The following is a 20,487-nucleotide window of genomic DNA, read 5'->3' on the forward strand; positions in this document are numbered from 1 at the left end:
GACAGACACAGAGACCATGTACCTTCCATTTATAATCATTAGTTACAAAAGATGTTGAATCCAAATTACGTTTCTGGCAGATAGAATAATTTGTGGTCACCTGCTTAGATGGCAAAAGCCTTTTAATGATCAAGGTTTTTCATTTGCCTATGTTTTAAAATAACCCTGTCTCCTTTTTTTTTTTTTTTCCTGGTAATTTCCTCCTTGAAGTTGGTATTTTATTTTTATTGAAGGATAGTTGACATACAATCTGACATTAGTTTCAGCTGTTCAGCCGTGATTTGTCAACTCTATAGGTTATGCTGTGCTCATCGTAAGTTACCTATACCATGTCTCACTATACAACACTATTCTAATACCATTAACTATATATTCCCTATGCTGTGCCTTTTATCCCTGTGACCTTTTCCTTCCGTAACTGGAAGCCTGTTCCTTCCACTTCCCTTAACCTATTTTGCCCATCTCCGTACCCCATCCCCTCTGGCTACTGTTTGTTCTCTGTATTTATGGGTCTGTTAATGCTCTTTTTGTTTATTCATTCATTTGTTGTCTAGATTCTACATATTAGTAAAATCAAATAATATTTGTCTTTCTCTGACTCATTTCACTTAGCATAATACCCTCCAGGTCCATCTGTGTTGTTTCAAATGTCAAGATCTCTCTTTTCTTTTTTATGGCTGAGTAATATTCTATTACACATATAAACCACATCTTCTTTATTCTTCTATCAGTGGACACTTAAGTTACTTCCATATCTTGGCTATTGCATATAATGCTGCAATAAACATATAGGGATGCATAGATCTTTTTGAATTAGTATTTTTGTTTTCTTTGGCTAAAGACCCCTTAGTGAAATTACTGGATTGTATGGTATTTCTATTTTTTTATTTTTTGAAGAAACTCCATATTGTTTTCCACAGTGGCTATACCAATTTATATTCTCACCAACAGTGTACATCCTTGCCAATACTTGTTATTTCTTGTTTTTGGTATGAAGTGATATGTCAGTGTGGTTTTGATTTGCATTTCCCTGATAATTAGTGATGTTGAACATGTCTGTTGGCCATCTTTCGAAATATGTCTATTCAGATCCTCTACCGATTTTTTAATCAGATTATTTGGGGGTTTTTGGTGTTAAGTTCTATATACTTTGGATATTAACCTCTCATTGGATATATCATTTATAAGTATCTTCACCCATTCAGTAGGTTGCCTTACCATTTTGTTGATGGTTTCCTTTGCTGTGCAAAAGCTTTTTATTTTGGTTTAGTCCCAGTAGTTTATGTTTGCTTTGTTTCCCTTGCCTGAGGAGACATATTTAGATTAATGTTGCTAAGGTTGATGTCCAAGGGATTATTGCCCATGTTTTTTTCTGGGAGTGTTATGATTTCAGGTCTCACATTTTTGGTCTTTAATTTATTCTTAGTTTATTTTTGTGTATAATATAAGAAAGTGGTCCAGTTTCATTCTTTTGCACGTAGCTGTTCAGTTTTCTCAACACCATTTACTGAAGAGACTATCTTTTCCCCACCATATATTCTTGCCTCTTTTGTCATGGATTAACTTACCATGTATGCATGGGTTTATTTCTGGGCTTTCTATTCTGTTCCATTGATCTATGTGCCTATTTCTGTGCCAGTGTCATACTATCTTGTTGTAGTATATCTTGAAATCTAGGACTGTGATACCTCCAGCTTTGTTCTTCTTAAGATTGCTTTGACTATATGGGGTCTTTGGTGGAACTATACAAGTTTTACCATGATTTGCTCTAGTTCTGTGAAAAATGCTATTGGCATTTTGATAGGGATTACATTGAATATGTAGATTGCTTTAGGAAATATGGGCATCTTAACCATAATTGTCCCAATCCATGAGCATGGTATGTCTTCCCATTTGTGTCATCTTCAATTGCTTTCTTTCTTTTTTTTTTTTTTTTAAGATATATTTATTTATTTTAGAGAGAGAGAGAGAGTGTGCATGAGCAGGGACAGAGTGTGGTGGGGGAAGAGCAGACTCCTCGCTGAGCGGGGAGCCCAATGCAGGTTTCAATATCAGGACCCTGAGATCATGACCTAAGCTGAAACCAAGAGCCAGATGCTTAACTGACTGAGCCACCCAGGCACTCCATCTTCAATTTCTTTCATCAGCGTTTTATAGTATTCAGAGTATAGGTCTTTCACCTCCTTGGTTAAGTTTATTCGTATGTATTTTATTTTTGGTGCAATTTTAAGTGGAATTGTTTTCTTAATTTCTCTTTTGCTACTTTATTATTAGTGTATACAAACAATAGATTTCTGTATATTAAGTTTGTATTCTGCAACTTTACTGGATTTATCCTAATAGTTTTTGGTTGGAGTCTTTGGAATTTTCTCTGTATAGTATCATATCATCTACAAATAGAAACAAATTTACTTTTTCCTTACCAATTTGGATCCTTTTATTTCTTTTTCTTGTTTGATTGCTGTGGCTAGGACTTTTATTTCCACCAATAAAAGTAGTGAGAGTAGACATCCTATCTTATTCCTGATCTTAGAAGAAAAGCTCTGTTTCTCACCATTGAGTGTGATGTTAGCTGTGTATTTGTCATATGTTGTCTTTATTATTTTAAGGTATGTTTACTCTAAGCCCACTTTGTTGAAAGTTTATATCATGAACAGATGTTGAATGTTGTTAAAGGCTTTTTCTGCAATATTTATTCTTTTTCTAATTCCTTAGGTGCAAGGTTAGATAGTTTATTTGAGCTTTTTCTTATTCCTTGAGGTAGGCCTGTATATATTTCCCTCCTAGAACCGTTTTTGCTGTGTCTTAAAGATTTTGAAGCATTGTGTTTTCATTTTTATTGGTCTCCATGTATTTTTATTTTCTCTTTGACTTCTTCATTGACTCTTAGGTTGTTTAGTAGTATATTGTTTAGCCTGCCATTTTTGCCCAGTTATTTTTTTTTTCCTTCTAATTGATTACTAGTTTCATACCATTGTGGTTGGAAAAGATGCTTAATAGGATTTCAGTCTTCTTGAATTTATTGAGACTTGTTTTGTGACCTGTGATCTATCCTGGAGAATGTTCCATGTGCACTGATTTTCTCCCTGGATGATCTATCCATTGATGTAAGTGGGGTGTTAAAGTCTCCTAGTATTATTATGCCACTGTCAGTCTCTCCCTTTATGTCTGTTAATATTTGCTTTATATATTTAGATGCTCCAATATTGGATGCATAGATAGTTAAGCAATTGTTATATCCTCTTGTTGGATGGATCTCTTTGTCATTATGTAAATCCTTTTTTTTTTTTTTTTTTTTGTCTCATTGCAGTCTTTGTTTTAAAGTCTATTTTTTCTGATATAAGTATTACTACCCTAGCATTTTTTTCCCCCACTGCATCCATTTGCATGAAATATCTTTTCCCATCATCTCACTTTGTCTAAATATGTCTTCATGACTGAAGTGAGTCTTTTGTAGACAGTTCATAAATGGATCTTGGTATTTTCCACTCCACCATGCTATGTATTTTTATTGGAACACTTAGACCATTTACAAGTAATTTGGTAGGTATATACTTATTGCCATTTTGTTATTTTCTGGTTGTTTTGTACTTCTCTTTTTTTCTTACTCTCTTTCCTTGTGATTGATGACTTTCTATAATATTATGCTTGGATTCCTTTTTATTTTTCGTGTCTCTATTACAGGTTTTTGGTTTGTGGTTACCGTAAGGTTCATATATAACATTCTAAGTGTATAGCAGTCTACATTAAGTTGATGGTCACTTAAGTTTGAACACATTCTATAATAATTTCATTTTTACTTCCTGCCTCCATGTTTTATGTGTATGTTGTCATGTTTTACGTCTTTACTCTGCAAGTTCCTTTTACTAGTTGTTTACATATAATTGGTTTTATTGCCTTTCTCTTTGAATCTTTATGCTAGCTTTATAAGTAACTGCTTCACTACCTTTTCTGTATATTTGCTTTTACTCATGAAATTTTTTTCCTTTCATAATTTTCTTCTAATTATGACCTTTGGTTTTATAGTTAAAGAAGTCCTTTTAACATTTTTTGTAAGGCGACTTTTGTGTTGATTACCTCCTTTAACATTTTTCTGGGAAACTCTCTTCTCCATTGTGAATGATAACTTTGCCACACAGATATTCTTGGATATAGGTTTTTTCCTTTCAGCACTTGGTATATATTATGCCACTCCCTTCTGGCCTGCAAAACTTCTGCTAAAAAATCAGCTGATAGTTTTATGGGGTTTCATTATACATAACTAGTTACTTCTCTCTTGCTTCTTTGAAAATTCTCAATCTTTAAGCTTTGACATTTTAATTTTGTGTTGTAGTATGGACCTCCTTGGGTTCATCTTGTTTGGAACTCTGATTCCTGAACATGGGTGTCTGTTTCCTTCCCTATGCTAGGGAACTTTTCAGCTATTATTTCTTCAAATAATTTTCTGCCCCTTTTTCTCTTCACCTCCCAGGACCCCTCTATAATATAGCATTTGTTTACTTGATCTTGTCCAAGAGATCCCTTAACCTATCCTTTTTTTAAATCATCATTTTTGAAAATGTTTTGTTTTTGCTGTTCAGCTTGGGTGCTTTCCATTACCCTGCCGTAAGGATTGCTGTTCTTCCACATCCTCCAATCCATTGTTGATTCCTTCATTTGTATTCTTTATTTCATTTATTGTATGCTCCATCTCTGATTAGTTCTTTTTTATGAATTCCACCACTTTGTTGAAGTTTTCTCTGAATTCATTCCTCTTTTCTCAAGTCTGGTGAGCATCTTTATGATTATTCTTTGAATTTTTAATCAGGTAGATTGCTTATTTTCATTTTATTTACATTTTCTTACATCTTGTCTTGGCCTTTTGTTTGGAGCATATGCCTGTCTCCTCATTTTGCTTGACTTTCTGTGTTTATTTCTATGAATTAGGCAGAACAGCTACTTCTAAACTTGAAGAAATGATCTTGTGTGTGGTCATCTGTCTGGTAACTTTGGTTGGCTGGAGCTTGGGCTGTCATGGGCTGTGGTTGCCAGGGCCCTCTGTGCTAGGGCTGCTCTGGTGGGATAACCATAACTGAAGTGCAGTCTCGGGGCTCTCTCCACAGAGGGTGCCCTGGCAGGACAGCTGAAGCTGAAGTGGGTGCAAACCGGGGTGTCCCAGGGCCGTCCATGCAGGTTGCACCCTGGTAGGGTGGGTAAAGTTGAGGCATGTGAGGGCCAAGGGGCGCATTCTTCCCAGGTGGCAGCTGGAGCCCAGGAGTGCACATGATGTGGTTTTGGAGTATAGGTGAGGTTTGGTGGGGTGAGGTCCAGAGCTGACAACCAAGAAAGAATTCTTAAGATGTCTTTGGTGCAAAATGGTGATTTATTAAAGCACAGGTACAGGACCCATGGGCAGAAAGAGCTGCACTGTGGTCTTGAGGAGTGGTGATTATATACTCCGGAGTTGGGGGAAGTAAGGAAAAGGGAGGTTTCAAAAGAACTGTCATATGCTAAAGAGGACTGACCTACAAGATACCAGAGGTCTTGCCATTGGCAAGTTAAGGTTGTTTACCCTTCTAGCAAGATATTAGCATTAAGATTGTTGGGAGATTCCTGGAAGGATGTCACACAGGTCCTGCCCAGGAGTGGGGGGTGGGGGGAGGTTGCAGGGTGTTGCGGCTTGTGCTTTGTCCTCAGCCAGCCTTCTCCTCCCTCATCACTCAGGCCAGGACTTCCCAAGGTGCTCTATGCTGAAGGTGCCCAGGCAAATTGTCTGGAATCAGAGAATGGGCCTGGAGTGTTTCAGGATGTTTTGTACCCATGTCATCTTGGCGAGAGGGCTGAAGCTGTGGTGAGCACTGATTAGGGGTTTTCCCAGTATGTGCCATATTGGGTTGCCTTGGTGAGATGGCTGGGGCTAGTGTGGGCTGTAGGACCCAGGGTTCACTGAGGTGGTAGGCCGGCTAGGGTGCCTGAACCCTGCTCCTGTCCACACTATCAAGGTGGAGGGGAAATGAAAATTGTACTGCTTCACAGCCCATTTGTCCTAGAGAGCTCCCCTGCTGTTTGGCTAAGTTCTAGGGTTAGATCCTTTATATTCTAGTTGCTCTTTTAAACCATGCCATCTGGGGCTGGTATGGGCTAGGTGCCCAGGGCTCCCTAAGGTGGGCAGTCTGGTTAGTGAGCCTGGACCCTGCTCTCCTCTGCACTATCAAGGTGGAGGAGGAGGAACATAAACAGTGGCACTTGCCAGCCCCTCTGACCTGGAGAGAGTTCCAGCAGCTCCGCTGCCATGTGGCAGGGCTCTAGGGCTGGGTCCTTTATATTCTAGTTGCCATTTTAAACTGTGGTTTGCTTGTTTGTTTGTTTTCCTGTGCCCCAGAGCAGATGAACCTGCACAGATCCCTTTGTCTCCATCCCTCTCTCTCATTCTCTATCTGGGCTGTTTGGTTGTGCAGAAGCTGTTCAGTCAGCCCTCAGTTCTTCAGGATAAATTGTTCTATAAAGAGGTGTAGATTCGGTGTGCTCATGGAGGAGGTGAGTTCAGGGTCTTCCTACATCCACCATCTGTAGCCATTCTTATTCCTGAAGTCGGTATTTGAAAGAGATGACCTAGGTAAGAATTCCTGGAGGGATCAAGTAGAACATTTACATCTCAAAGGCACAGGGAAAGAATGCAAGTTCCTCTGTGCCTGACAAAAGTGCCTGACTTTTGTTTCCTAGGGCCAAAATTTTTACAAGATTTACAAGCATTTCAAGATAAATAGAGGAGGTCTGGGGATTGGTAGAAAGAATAGGTGGGCTTTAAATTTTTTCTGGAGCTATTTCTCTGGTTTTGTAAAGATTCATAAGGTAAGGACAGTTGCTTTTAATTCCTCAAGGAGTTGGGTTGCAACTTAAATGACATCGTAGGCTGATCCACTCATAAATCCTTTTATGAAGGTGCTAGAAAGTTTTTCTTGCCTTCTGGTTCCATAGTTCTATTTTAGCTAAGGGGAGAAGGCCTTAAAAATATTCCCATCAGACTCCAATTATCAGCCTCTGACCAAAGAGCTACTTTATTCAAGTTGATGTTAAGAATTTGCACAGTACCTTTCAGTACACTTCTTTTTCCAGTGGCCCAGTTGATTACAAATGAAACATTGACCCTTGGGCCATATTCTAATGGTGGATGCCTAGAGGGTGTGATATAGGCAGGTAAGGGTTATCTCTGGTGCGTGACCTTGGGTCTATTGTAGCTGTAAGGTCACTCGGTAGACTTTTGTTTGTGGTTGTGTTCCAAAGACCTTACACAGTGTTCAGCTATGGATGCAAGTTCAGACATACTGGTGATCTCCCATTCTATGTTCTGCCTTTTTTCAATCCACTCAGGAGATAATGCATTAACTACTCGGGCAGTAAGAGCAGGTTGGGTGATGTTTATTGTATGGAACCTGGAATGCTGTAGGAAGATAGATATATCTTTTGTGTGTTTGAATAACAAACCAATCCCTGCAGGCAGGGAAAATCCTAGGAATGGCTTGTAAAAGATTAGTTGCTATTTTGTGAGCTTTTATTGGTCCATGAGGGGACCATGTTGAAAATCAAGTATCTCAAAAATCATCGTGGATGTTTTGCCATTTTGCTTCCCACATCCATTCTTGGGCTTCACCAGGTCCCACCATCATTTGTAAAAGCTGATAAGGCCCCCAAAATGACTAAATTCTTCAGAGCACTCTTGGGGATCGTCCCTTTAGGAAATTTCCATAATTGTGGCCCTTATTTCAATTTTTGATCAAGGAGTGATTGATACCTGAGAAGGATCACCCACAACTTTTGGTGGTTTTATTGTAAAGGTAACTGTTTAATAGTCTCTTCAGAGTTGAAAGGCAGTTCAGACAGAGTTAGAATGTGAGTACTCAGGTAACAGAAGGTAGAGGAGAACAGTAGGAGTCCTATCAGTTTTATCATCTTTTGTTTTAGGTACCTCTTGTGTCTTTAATTTTTCATGAGCCTTTTGTTACAAATTTTTTAATGGAACAATTTGGGAATCTTGAAGCCTTTCAGAAGGCACCCCATTCTGTTTAATTCAGGAACTCTTGCTTTTGAGTGCACTTTTTAAATGAACAATCTTGGTTGCCTTTAGTAAGATTTTGCCATTTTTTCGATACTTCTACGTTCTGTAACCTTAGTTCTTAGACATGAAATAAACAGGTATGCTGGAAGGTGGTACACTCAACTTTTTGGAATTTAAGGGTCTCATTTTTAAATTTTTTTTTAAAGCTAAGCCTTTGGATTTCTTGGAGTCAAACTAATACTTAAAAGGGATGTGCCTTTTGGTTTGGGGGTTCTGTGGTGTTTGCCATATACCTCACTGCACAGAAATTGAGGTTGGCTGGTGACCTAGGGTCAATCTGACCTGTCCCGTGACCAACTTATCCTAACAAGGGTTAGGTGGCAAGAACTGTAACAAGCTTTTAAATGCTAGACCTTTGCCTGCCAACTTGGCAGCTGCTTCACAGATTCCTTTAGCAATAGCCTTTATGTACACAAAACAAGACAGACAAACCTGTGCACCTTAATATACCAGCAATAACCAGAAGATGTTGCTGCAGCCCGGACAAGAAAAGGCCCTGTGTGGCCCACTACCAGTTCCCACCAAGGAACCTTGGACTGGGGGAAGTACTAAAGCAGCAGACCTCAACAAATGGGGACTGGGGGCTCCACGTAACTGGGGAACTGCAAACTCCCACTAACAGTTCCCATGTGGATTTGGGGACAGAATCAACGGTCAGGGGTTTTCACCAATTAAACAAGAATTGTGGCCCAAACTGCCAGCTGTTCCCAATGTCGAACTGACTAGAAAGCCAATTAGATTAGAAGCTCAATGCAAGAGCTGAAGTCAGAACCAAGAGGAACTTACAGCCCTCAGAAATGGCAAGGAAAAACTCAAAAACATTCATGGGTACCACTTCTGTGTTTCTGGTTGTTTCCAAAGCTCCCAAAAGTTCACTTTAGATCCCACTGCTGCCACCAAATCTATTAGAAAACAAAATTTGACTGAGTAAATGTGAAGATCAAGCTGGCTTTATTCAGAAATCTATGAATCAGGCAGCATCCCATCTAGCACACAGTAAGGAGCTTCAAGGAGCTGTAAGAAATGGAAGACTTTTATAGGCTGAAAGGGGGTGAGATGAGGAAAGGGTGTACTTCAGGCAAGGTCACCATCCTTTGAAAGGAGACCAAAAGGGTCTATTGGGCAGATTACCTCACCATGCTGGCCAGGTAATTCCAGATTGATTGGTAACCTTTAGTTACATTCCTGGGTGAGGCTGAAACTGCAGTTATGTTAGGTGTAAAGTCTTGGCTTGGTGACATGGGGCCCAGCACAAGTGACTCCATTCTGTACATGTTTCTTTAACAAGTGTCAATTATCTCCTTTATTCAGAGATATCCTTTATCATTCTCTTTGTCTTTTTTGAATTGGGGGAGTAATTGTTTTGTTGTTTTTTGTTTTTACGTAATGGGTTTCAGGAAGAGTCTCGGCACTCCCAAAAGATTCTGACTGTATACAAAATGCCCTTTTGCTCTTTTTGTCATTTTTACACATTTTCAATACAAAAGGTAAAATGAACAGCAAAATGAAACTAAGGGAAGACAATTATTTATAGCATCAGTAAATCAACAGTAAGGAAAACCACAGGGAGATCGGCTGCTGGCGGCTGCACTAACTTCAGTTATTGCATAGATTAAAAACATATATTTGTCACACACTTTACTATCCTGTACACCCAGTAGTGCTTTAAAAATTATATTTATGGGTTATTTTTTTCTCACACCAAAGTAAAGCCATTTCTGGGGTGAAACAAACAGCTACTTAGTAGGTCAAAGTAATAGTTAAGAGCAAAAGGTAAAGAATGGGGAAGAGGGACCAAACTTCTGGAAGACCGAACAGAGGCAGTCAATTTAGGACACCAGAGTTTTGTGTTCTTCCTCCTGTCAAAGCTGCCACAGGCTCACCAGTGACCACAAAAGGCAGGAGCTCAGTTTTATATTTCATCTGAGAGTTGGCACTTCTAAGGAGCCAGTGCCCATTAGAACCACAATGTGATGGGAGATCAATACTGACTTAAAGGGAATCATACCTCTTTCTAAACCATAACTGAGATTTCCTGCGGCTGAGAGGGTTTTCCCCAAGGGCCATCAGCCAGGGCCTCAGCCTAAGAAGGATAACAACGGTTGGCTGAAAGATTTCCTCATTTGGAGGCCCAGTCGCATATATTTATGTTTACTCTCTTGTCAGCAACTTTCCTAGTTTCCCATGTCTTTTGTGTTACTCGGGGGAAACAAGGGAAAAATTAGCTCAGGATGGTGGGTGTTTTTTGTTTTGGGTTTGTTTTGTTTAGCTTTGTCATCCACATCTATAGTCTGCCAAAGGTCATGTGGGATCCAGCCCTAAGTCTAGTTTAAGGCTTTTATTCTCATGTTTAAGTCCAGGGGGTTCTCTGTATTTAAGAGCCATTCAGCTTTTCAACAGGTTTCAACTTTTCATTCAGTTTTAGGGGGAAAAAAAAGAAGCCATGGTGGGACTCCAGAATCAATTCTTAGAATGAGAATCATATGAGGAATTAAATTGAAATAGTGAGGGTTTTTTGGGGTTTTTTTGTTTTTGTCTTAAAGGAAAATAGCGTGTATTCTCAGTTTATTTCCACAGAAATGTAGAAACAAGATGTGTGGATTAGATTCCCTTACTGACCCACTACTAAGAATAGCAGCTGGTCCTTGCCATCTGTACCATAATCACAATGGCCCTGGGTATTGGCCGTAGTCCTAGATATATCATACTTCCCTTCACAGACATCAATTGTAACATCTTGTAAAGCCCTAGATTTGATTCATAAAATAATAGCACAAGCCTCCTCACTTTGGAGAGTTAAGCAACCATTCTGCTTTGTCTTAATATTTTTAGTTTCCCTTTAAAAATGTGTACTGATAGGGATTTGAACTGACAGGATATAGAAATTTTTTTTTTTGATACCCCAGCCTTATCTTTCATAGAAAGAGTCCAAGTGTGTCATCTTGTATTTGGAACCGTCTAATTTCTTGGGAAAAGGCAATGAGCCCACTGGCTTCAAATTACGATTTATTTTATGCCTCTGGGCACCTATAGAACGTTCTCTCCAATTTAAAGCATTGTGCCATCCCCTGATGTTTGAAGTGAACCATTTAGAAACCAAGTGCATATTTTTGTGTGGAATTTGTATCTGTAGTTCAGCCCACATGAAGCCACCAATAGCCAACGTTTAAAACAATAATAATGGCAAAAGTCACCTGGCTTTGAACCAACATTATAATAAAAGTGAACGTGCACCTGGGAGCTTCCTTCTACCTGTAAACATTGTGGCTAGTGGCAGTGGGATAGGAGACTCCATCTCAACTTTATCAGCTTTGCAATTTCAGACGAGATATCCTCGGTTCCACAGTTTGGGACTCCCATGACTGGGAACAAAGCAAAGAGAAAGAAACTGCAATAGTCTCCCACCTGGAGACTACTGAGGTGCAGAGAGATAAATGTGAGGGCTGGAGTGAAGAGTTGTTATCTAAGAGCTTGAAGCTCAGTCTTAAAGAAGTCCTGGTGCACTTTCTTTTTTATTTCTTTGGTGGTTTCAGGAATGGCCACTTTCCATTTTGTGTCATCCTATCCGTCGCTTCTTATAAAAGATTCTCCACCTGAAACCACAGAGGAGTTAAATGCTAGCTTGGTTTTTCTCTTCTCTGTGGGTGTGCTATAGGAACAAAATAATATTTGGAGTTTCCTTAAAAAAAAAAAGGCGGTAGAAATGCTCTTGCCTGCTTTGACCCACCCAGTGGTATCCACCTAAGCCTCCAAAGAAGTTCAAAGAGCAAACGGTTAAAGAAAAGCGCAGGCTTTGCTAGGCATTTCATCCTTGGATCTGGCATCGGTTGAGTAAAGGAGGACTAAAATATCCAAGTGGATATACCGTACTTGCTGTTAGCAACACACAGTTTATTAGTGACCTTGACAAGAGCTGTTTCAGAAGAGTAAAGGGTCAAAAGCATGATTGGAGTGGGTTCAAGAGAAATACAGGAAGAGAGGAACCGAGAGAGTAAGAATGGGCAATTCTTCGGAGATGTTTTGCTGTAAAGGCAGTTGACAATTGAGGGAGTAAATGGAGGATGTGGAGTCAAATACATATTTTCTCTAAAGACTGGGGTTATTACAACTTACTTGGATGCTGAGGGGAGTGATCACATGAAGAAGGAAACCTTTCCTATAGAGAAAGGACACAGCTGTCAGAGGGATGTCCTTGAATAGACAAATGACAGTTGTACGTGGTGCTCACGGTTAAGGCTCCTCAGAGGGGAGCACAGAAGACCCTAAGGAGGGAAGAGTCTATATGCAGTAAGTAGATAGATATTGGGGGCAGGTGGAAGCTTATGGGAGTTCTGATTGTTTCTCTGAATGAGTTAAATGACAGCGAAGGAGAACACGTTGGACATTTGATAAGAAAGGAGGAGGTGTGAAATATTTGTCTCACAGAATGGAAGAAAGAATGGACGAGGGGACTGCAGTAGTAGTAAAGGTCGTACTTGAAATTCATTGTCACAATTTCAGTAAGACCCAGAAAGAGAAGGAGCACATGTAGGACCTTGGATGTACTGTACTGGGGTAGTTTACATGGGTCTGCGATCTGCTTTACAAAGTTATTGAGAGAATTAAATGTGACAGAAAGCATTTTGAGGTATAAGTACAGGATATGATTATTATGAAACTTAGCTTTGAATTACTTAGCGCTTTTCCTTGGCAAAAAGCTTTTCAAATTTGTTTAAGACAGCCTTAGTATCTCTAGAGACAGCATTTGGCTTCTGCCACTGATTTACTCAGTAACTAAGTCTAACCAAATGACTTAACCTCCTTTTGCTTTTACCTCTCCATCTATAAAATGAGGGTGGTAATGTTTAAAGTGCAACAAATGCTTTATAACTAAAGGTGCTGTATAAATGCAAGCTGTTAATAAAATGACATTTCAGACCTCACCGGTACAGTCACCAGAAAGTCAGAAGGGTCAGCCTTGGGTGGTAGATGCATCCCTTAAGAAGCTTTTATAGAGGGGCGCCTGGGTGGCTCAGTCAGTTAAGCGTCTGCCTTCGGCTCAGGTCATGATCTCCAGGTCCTGGGATTGAGCCCTGCATTGGGCTCCTTGCTCTGCAGGGAGTCTGCATCTCTCTCTCAAATAAAATCTTTAAAAAAAAAACTTTTCTAGAAGGGGAGATCAAGTATCTTGAGGCTGGTGTCACCTCCATCATTTGCATTAATTCTCACAACTGCTCTTTGATGTTGATTATTAGAACCTGCGACACACAAGCTTAACTTATTAAAGCCAAGCAGAAGTGTGGATTTCAATCCTCAAAATCCCACCCTTTTCCTTCATTTTGCCACATAGGGAATTGGGCTTGATCCATTTCATAGCCAGAGAAGGTATGCAGTACTTTGTGTTTATTATACGCCCATATTTTAGCCAACTTACTGTCTTCTTTGCCATCACAACTGGAGCTAGAGTTGCCCAGCAGCAGAATACCAGCGACTTCATTGGCAATGTCATCATGATGGAGTCGTTTACAAGAAATCAAACGACAAGAAAAGATAGGAATGTCTGGGGGAAAAGAGCAGTAAGCTGACCAAAGATTTCCACTTAGCTACAAATGCAGTTCTCAGACACTCTGGGGGCGGGAGGGTGGATACCATAAAAAAAAATAATAATTTGTGCAGTCATGGGAACTGCAGGAATACTATGACCTCTGTCCTCTTTACTGCAAACACAATATGTACATTATAAATTATAAAGCATAAACAGCTCTAAGAAAATCAGTGCTCTGTTAGATTTTGATTTCTGAGTAACAATTGCCCACCTGGTAGAGGAGGTGATAAGAAAACTATTTATTTTCTTCCAACAGCTAAAAAGGTGATCATACTTCTAAAATTTGTTGAGATTGTCCAAGAAAGTGTGTAAAATACTCATCCATCACTGGAAGCCCCTGGTCAGGAAATGACAGTGCAGTAAATATCTTCAGCAGCCACCTTTTAATGTACAAGCTGTTTTCGGTTGGAATTTTCAGCACTCACATAAAACACACTGTCATGAGTGACTGCTTGTGCTCGAGAGTCATTACTATTGGGATAATGGAACATCTCTCAGCAAATAACCAAAAAACTTTAAATGTCATGGCAAGTTTGTTGAAGCCATTTTCAAGCCCCGTTCAAGGTTACATGAATATTGAGGGTGTCTGTTTTTTAACAGTTTGAGGTCTAATAACTCATAAGGTTGTGCGATAAGCCAGTTAATTGAAAGAAAATCTAGCGTTCCCTGCAAAAGTCAATCAGCTCAAGCCATTGGTCATTAGCTATTGTGACTCTCACCTTCTAGCCTTCCACGCCAGGCTCAGTGTCACTTACCAATAAAAGAATATATGTGTGCATATGGATACATGTCTATGAATATGTGTGTGTATATGTGACAGATTAGGACATAATTTTGATTTGCTAAGAAGGTTTAATTTGCCAAATGCTTTATTTCTTTTGAAGGAAATCATTGAGTTTTTAAAGACCTAGTAGAAACTTTCCTTTTTGTTTTGTTTTTGTTTTAGAAAAAAAATATATTATTCCAACTAATGCATATCTTGGGTCCTAGAGTATGCAGAGGATTTCCTTACTCAGTGCATATTGAGCACCGCTTTGCCCTAGGGCCATTTTAGGCACTGATGTTAAAGTGGTATTTAGAACTGCACCCCCTGCTGTCAGGGAGCTTACATCCTAGTAAAGAGACAGACAGTGGACAAGTAAACAGGTAGATGACGTGTCTGGTGGCTAGGAGTTCTATGAAGAAGGGTAAATGTGTGATGGAAAGGGGCGGTGCTCTTTCTGCTGGATGGTCCTAGAAGGCCTCTCTGCTTAGTAGAGCATTTGAGCAGAGACCAGAAGGAAATCAGCATGCATGCTAAGGAAAGGGTTGTCTATTTATATTTTAGTTTATTCTTAAACTATGTGTATTTATTTCCAATCTACCCTTCTCTGAATATTTTAATTTATCTAAGAGGAGTTGTTTGAGAATAATTATTTTAAATTAATGTTTCATGATGTGCACAGTCCTTGCTTATCACAGTGATAAATTTTCTGTTTCTCTCTTCCTTACTGTAGAAAATCAGAAAGTGCAGTTGACAGAAGGGTCACGTTCACACTACAATATCAATTGCAACTCAACGAGGACTCCAGTCGCCAAGGAGCTTAATTATAATCTAGTCACTCATACGTCTACGGGGAGGATCAAGGCAGTTGAGAAGAAGGAAGCCTGTAATGTAGAAAGCAACAGAAAAAAGGAAATGGAACTTCTTGGCTCTGTTTCTAAAAACGAATCTGTTCCCGAAGTTGAAGCCCTGCTGGCAAGATTACGAGCTTTATAAATTAAACTGGTAAAAAATGATTAAGCCAAACATAAAGCCATGCTCCAAGCTATACCACTTGAAAAAAAAAATTGCTTTTTATATAGGTGACTTTATATAGTTTAAATTATGATATATGTTAGAAAAATAAAGCTAAATAACATGATTGCAGTGCTTTTTCTATGTACTTGAGGTCTTGGCTTATTCAAGATTGTAATGGGTTTTAATGCTTTTCTTGTCTCCTGGTATTCATGTGTTCTATATTTGGTGGTTAAATTATACATAATGCTTTAGAAAACAGGTAGGTGGCCATGTGTTCAGCAATGTGTCCTGAAGAAAATACCATTTTTCTAAGTCACTAATTTTTACCGTCCTGTTTTCAGCATTAATGAACATCAAATCATCATTGTCAACTCTTGATCTGTATACATACATATTCCATGCATGTTGTTTATATGGGCCCAGGTTTCTCCTTCGCTCGGATCTTCATGCTATCAACGTAGCATCAGGAACATAAAATTGAATATGAGAGAGCTGTGAGGAAATGCATGTAAGCTCATTGTTATCATTGTTGAATTCGTGTTCATTAGACCCTGTAGGAGACTATAAGGCCGTTGAGCACATTTCCAAAAATGATGTACTAGGAATGTATGCACTCTTTCTTTGTAAAACGCACCTGCTTTTGTATCAAGTGGATGTATACGGTATTACAGTGCTGCCGAAACTCTCAACCGAGAGAGCGTTTTTCCCTTGGTAATTGTGACTCTGGGATCGAATTGCCATTTTGAAACTTCCCAAGTAATGGTTTTTTTCTGTGAACAAACCTGAAATTGCAGTTTCTTTGATCTGACAATAAGTTTAACAAAGATCTAAAGTGTGTCAAGGAAGGTTTTCCTATGCAAATGTTGCAATTTTACCTCATTTGGGGCATCACATTAACTCAATCCTATATTAAAGAAAATAAACTTGCTACTTGCACTAAGTGAAAAAAAAAATTGGGGATTTTTTTGTAGTTAGCATATTCTGTAGATAAGCTGTAACTAGACTGTGCTCTGCCGTCTATCTAAGCATCTATTTTGCTTTATTACGTGCAGTAAGTAAATGACTGCTGTTTTACCTTCAGTTAAAAAGCAGTTAGGTGGAACCAGTCTGGCGAGGTCCACTGCTTTTTATTTCCTTGTTTAAGTTGCCACCTCCTTTCAGCTCCGAGTTAATAAAGTTAATTAATTAGAACTATGAACCAGGCCCTGTTTATAGACATTGGGGAATGATGCTATCCACAGCCTGTGTAGGGAGAAATTGTTCTCCTATGTATTGCTGAAATAGGAATTGCAACTGGAGGGCAAAGTGCATATTTTCCTGAGAACAAATCTTCAAAATCAAGAAAGGTGAAGGACATTGACACATTTTAGCAGACAGGACCCTAACGGCAAAAAAAGAAGCTGAATAAAAGAATACTGACTGTCGGTTCTTCATGTGATTCTGCAAAGACGGGGGCTCTTCAGAAACAAAACTGAAATTCAACCAGATAGTTTGGACATACCAGGTGGCAGGTAAACACTCTGGAAACATGGAGCCAGGGAGGAGCAGCCTGGCAAGTAAGGGGAAGTGACGACGCAGACCCCCAGGGGCAGAGACATGCAGGCAAGGCCTAACCCGGAGCCATCAGGCCCCAGAGCATCTGTCCGCGGGAGCCGAAGGACAGCCATCTAGCGGGATGACCGGGAGTCCAAAGCTAGCAGAGCACCCCCCCGGGGCTGGACTCCTGCAGGTCAGCAGCCCACTCCCTCCCCGTCGCTGACAGGAGTCTGAGCAGGCCCGAATAGAGGGCCTTGTTTTAGATTTCCTCTCCACAGCTAGAGTTCACAGCGCTAAGAGCCAACCAAGAAACAGATCAGTTTCTGCAGCAGATATTTCACTGATAAATGCGCCTTCAACAATGGGCGGGAGGGTAGGATTAGGGTTTTATGAAAAATTCTTAATATTCCTTTAGCCAACTATAGCTGGAAATTATAGTGATGACCTTTAATTTGAGGGCAGACATTGAGATACAATTTCATGTTTCTGGGCAAACAATCTATTCATTTGAATTAGCAGGTAAACTTGAAGCCAAAACACAGCTCAGCACCCTTGATAAAGATGTTCCATCCATGCCAGTGACAAACCCCAAACAGGTTCTCACTCCCTCTCTGGTCAGTGTAGAGAATTGGCAAAAACACACAGACAACTAAGTGATCACTGAGTTGTCCAAAAGCAAAGACCTGCTGCTAATAAGTTTTCCCAAATATCTGAAGGGATTTAAAAATAAGGAAATGATCTAATCATACAGCACATCCTATCTCCCCCCCCCCCCATTATCCTCAGGGGATACAAAGACAACCCCCCAGGGGATGCCTAAAATTGCAGATAGTACCAAACCCTATATATATTATGCTTTCTCCTATACAAAGTTCATAAATTAAGCACAGTAAGAGATTAATAGCAATAACTAATAGAACAATTATAACAATATACTATAATAAAAGTTATATGAATGTAGCCTCCGTCAAAATATCTTAATGTAGGGGTGCCTGGGTGGCTCGGTCGGTTGCGTGTCCAACTCTTGATTTTGTCTCAGGGTCATGGGATCGAGCCCCATGTCAGGCTCCATGCTCAGCACAGAGTCTGCTTGAGTTTCTCTCCCTCTGCCCCTCCCCCCACTCACTTTCCCTCCCTCTCTCTCAAATAAATCTTTAAAAAAAAAAAAATCAGTGTACTATACTCACCCTTCTTTTTGTGACATGAGATGATAAAATGCCTCCATGATGATTTGAAGTGAGGGGAATGACACAGACCTAGTGTTACGCTACTATTCACCTCTGACATTATGTCAGAAGGAGGATCCTCTGCTTCCAGACTATGGTTGAACCACAGATAACTGAAACCATGGAAAGTTAAACCAGACATGGAGGCAGGGAGGGTACTACCCTATACGCATGTATGTCCTTTAACATTTAAATATTTAAACAAAATATATCAAAGTTTATATGAAGAAGTAGACATTTCAATAATTTATACCAAAAACTTTCTGAGTTTCCTAGTTAAAAACTAAATCATTTAGGCTATAATTTATATCTATGCTATATTTCATCTTATTAAACTCTCCTTTATGGGTAAGCACAGGTGGGCTGGGAGCATATTTCATGGTTACTTGTGTGCCAACCATTTGTACTGACTATGTAACTTTTCGGAAGTAACAGGTCCTAAAAAATAAACTGCTAATTTGATTGAAACTCAAAAAGTGGCATTCATATTTTCTTCATATTATTAAAACTTTTAAAATCCAGAAATTGTAAACTGGCAGTGTAACAATACTCAGTTTTGTCTAGTCGTTAAAATTAGTTACGACGTGTCCTTGCCAGGTAAGAGTGTTCTTAAAATATGTCCTGGGGCCAAACTGTGAAGCCATTTTGCTCTAAGAGCTACGCTTTAGCAAAAACACAGGAAGTTGCCAAAGAGCCACAAGACTGGATGGCATTTCAAAACTGAATCCAAATCTCCCCATAAAATGAAAATAATGTGACCTAAACCATAAAAGTTCATTATTCCTAAACACACCTTTGCCTTTTACAATGGGTATAAGGAGAGTAGATCTTGGGATTTGGAAAGATGGCAGAGTAGGAGGGTCCTGAACTCACCTCCTCCCACAAATACATCAAGGCTGCGAATACATGGAGTGCAATTCACTCAGAACAACCTGAGCCCAGCAGAACAGCTATTCCACAGCTAAAGACAAAAAGCCATGTTGAGAAGGGTAGATGAGGCAGAGACACAGCTGTGAACAAAATCCCCAGCACAGCAACCCACAAACAGGGGTGGTAGCACAGGCAGGAGGTCCTCCCTGAGGAGCAGAGGGATCAAGCCCCATATCCAGACACATGCACCCTACCTCCCTATGGGGATCTGCACTAGGAGGATGAGCCCTCAATTTCCGGCTTTGAAAATCAGCAGGACCTAACTCTGGACAGCCTGAGGGCAATACGAAATGGAAAGTCTGTTCTTAAAGGCTCAGGGAACTCTATCACTCACTCCAACACTGAACCAGAGACAGCAATTTGAAAAACGCCTGGGTTATACCTGAAAGAAATTTTAGGTCATGTGCACCCCTCCAGAGCAGCTCCTGCCTCAGGGAAGCAGAAAGCCAGCCCCACCAAGCAGCATACTCAATAGCTGCATCCAGGCCTCTCAGCCAGCCACACTGAGGGCTGCCCCTGTCCAGCAGTGTGCCCACAGCAGTCACAGCCGGCCACTGCCACCAGCTGGGCGGAGGGTCAGCCACACCCACCAGAGCACCTGTGGCAGTCATGGCCCAGTCAGGACAGGACAGAAAAGTCTGTGAATGACACATTAGACCAGATAGACTTCACAGATATATACAAAACATTTCATTCAAAAACCACAGAATATACATTCTTTTCAGGGCAACATGAAACACTGTCCATGATAGATCACATGTTAGGCCACAAAGCCAGTCTGAAAAAAATTAAGAAGATTGAAATCACATCAAATATCTTTTCTGACCACAACATATGAAACTACAGATTCAGTACAAGAAAAACGGAAAAAACAAGTATGTGAAGGCTAAACAACATGCTACTAAACAACCAGTAGGTCAACCAAGAAATCAAAGAGGAAATTAAAAAAACACATGGAGAGAAATGAAAATGGAAACAGTGTCTAAAATCTTTGAGATGCAGCAAAAGCAGTCCTAAGAGGGAGGTTAATAGTGATACAGATCTACTTCAAGAAGCAAGAAAAATTTCAAACACTCCAACCTTACACCTTACACCTAAAGGAACTACAAAAAGAACAAAGCCCAAATTTAGTAGAAGAAGGGCAATAATAAAGACCAAAGTGGAAATAAATGAAATAGAGACTAAACAATAGAAAAGATCAATAAAACTAAGAACTGGTTCTTTGAAAAATAAAATTGATAAACTTTAACCAAATACATCAAGAAAAAAAGAGAAGTAACTCAAAGAAAATCAGAAATGAAAGAGCAATACTGTCAACTGAAATAAAACCAAAGGA

At 39.7% G+C, this 20,487-nt stretch overlaps 1 protein-coding gene across 2 annotated transcripts in view; it reads left to right on the forward strand.

Annotated features, from left to right (window-relative positions):
* Positions 1–16,651, forward strand: part of DIAPH3 (diaphanous related formin 3) — a 484,732-nt gene extending 468,081 nt beyond the window's left edge. For both annotated transcript variants that reach the window (XM_078070282.1, XM_078070281.1), the window contains one exon: positions 15,176–16,651. In XM_078070282.1, coding sequence (XP_077926408.1) covers positions 15,176–15,438 — 263 coding nt within the window. In that variant the 3' untranslated portion in view covers positions 15,439–16,651. The remainder of the gene's footprint in view (positions 1–15,175) is intronic.
* The last annotated feature ends 3,836 nt before the right edge of the window (positions 16,652–20,487 follow it).

The sequence above is a fragment of the Halichoerus grypus genome, chromosome 4 (assembly GCF_964656455.1).
Source record: "Halichoerus grypus chromosome 4, mHalGry1.hap1.1, whole genome shotgun sequence".
Taxonomy (NCBI): Eukaryota; Metazoa; Chordata; class Mammalia; order Carnivora; family Phocidae; genus Halichoerus; species Halichoerus grypus.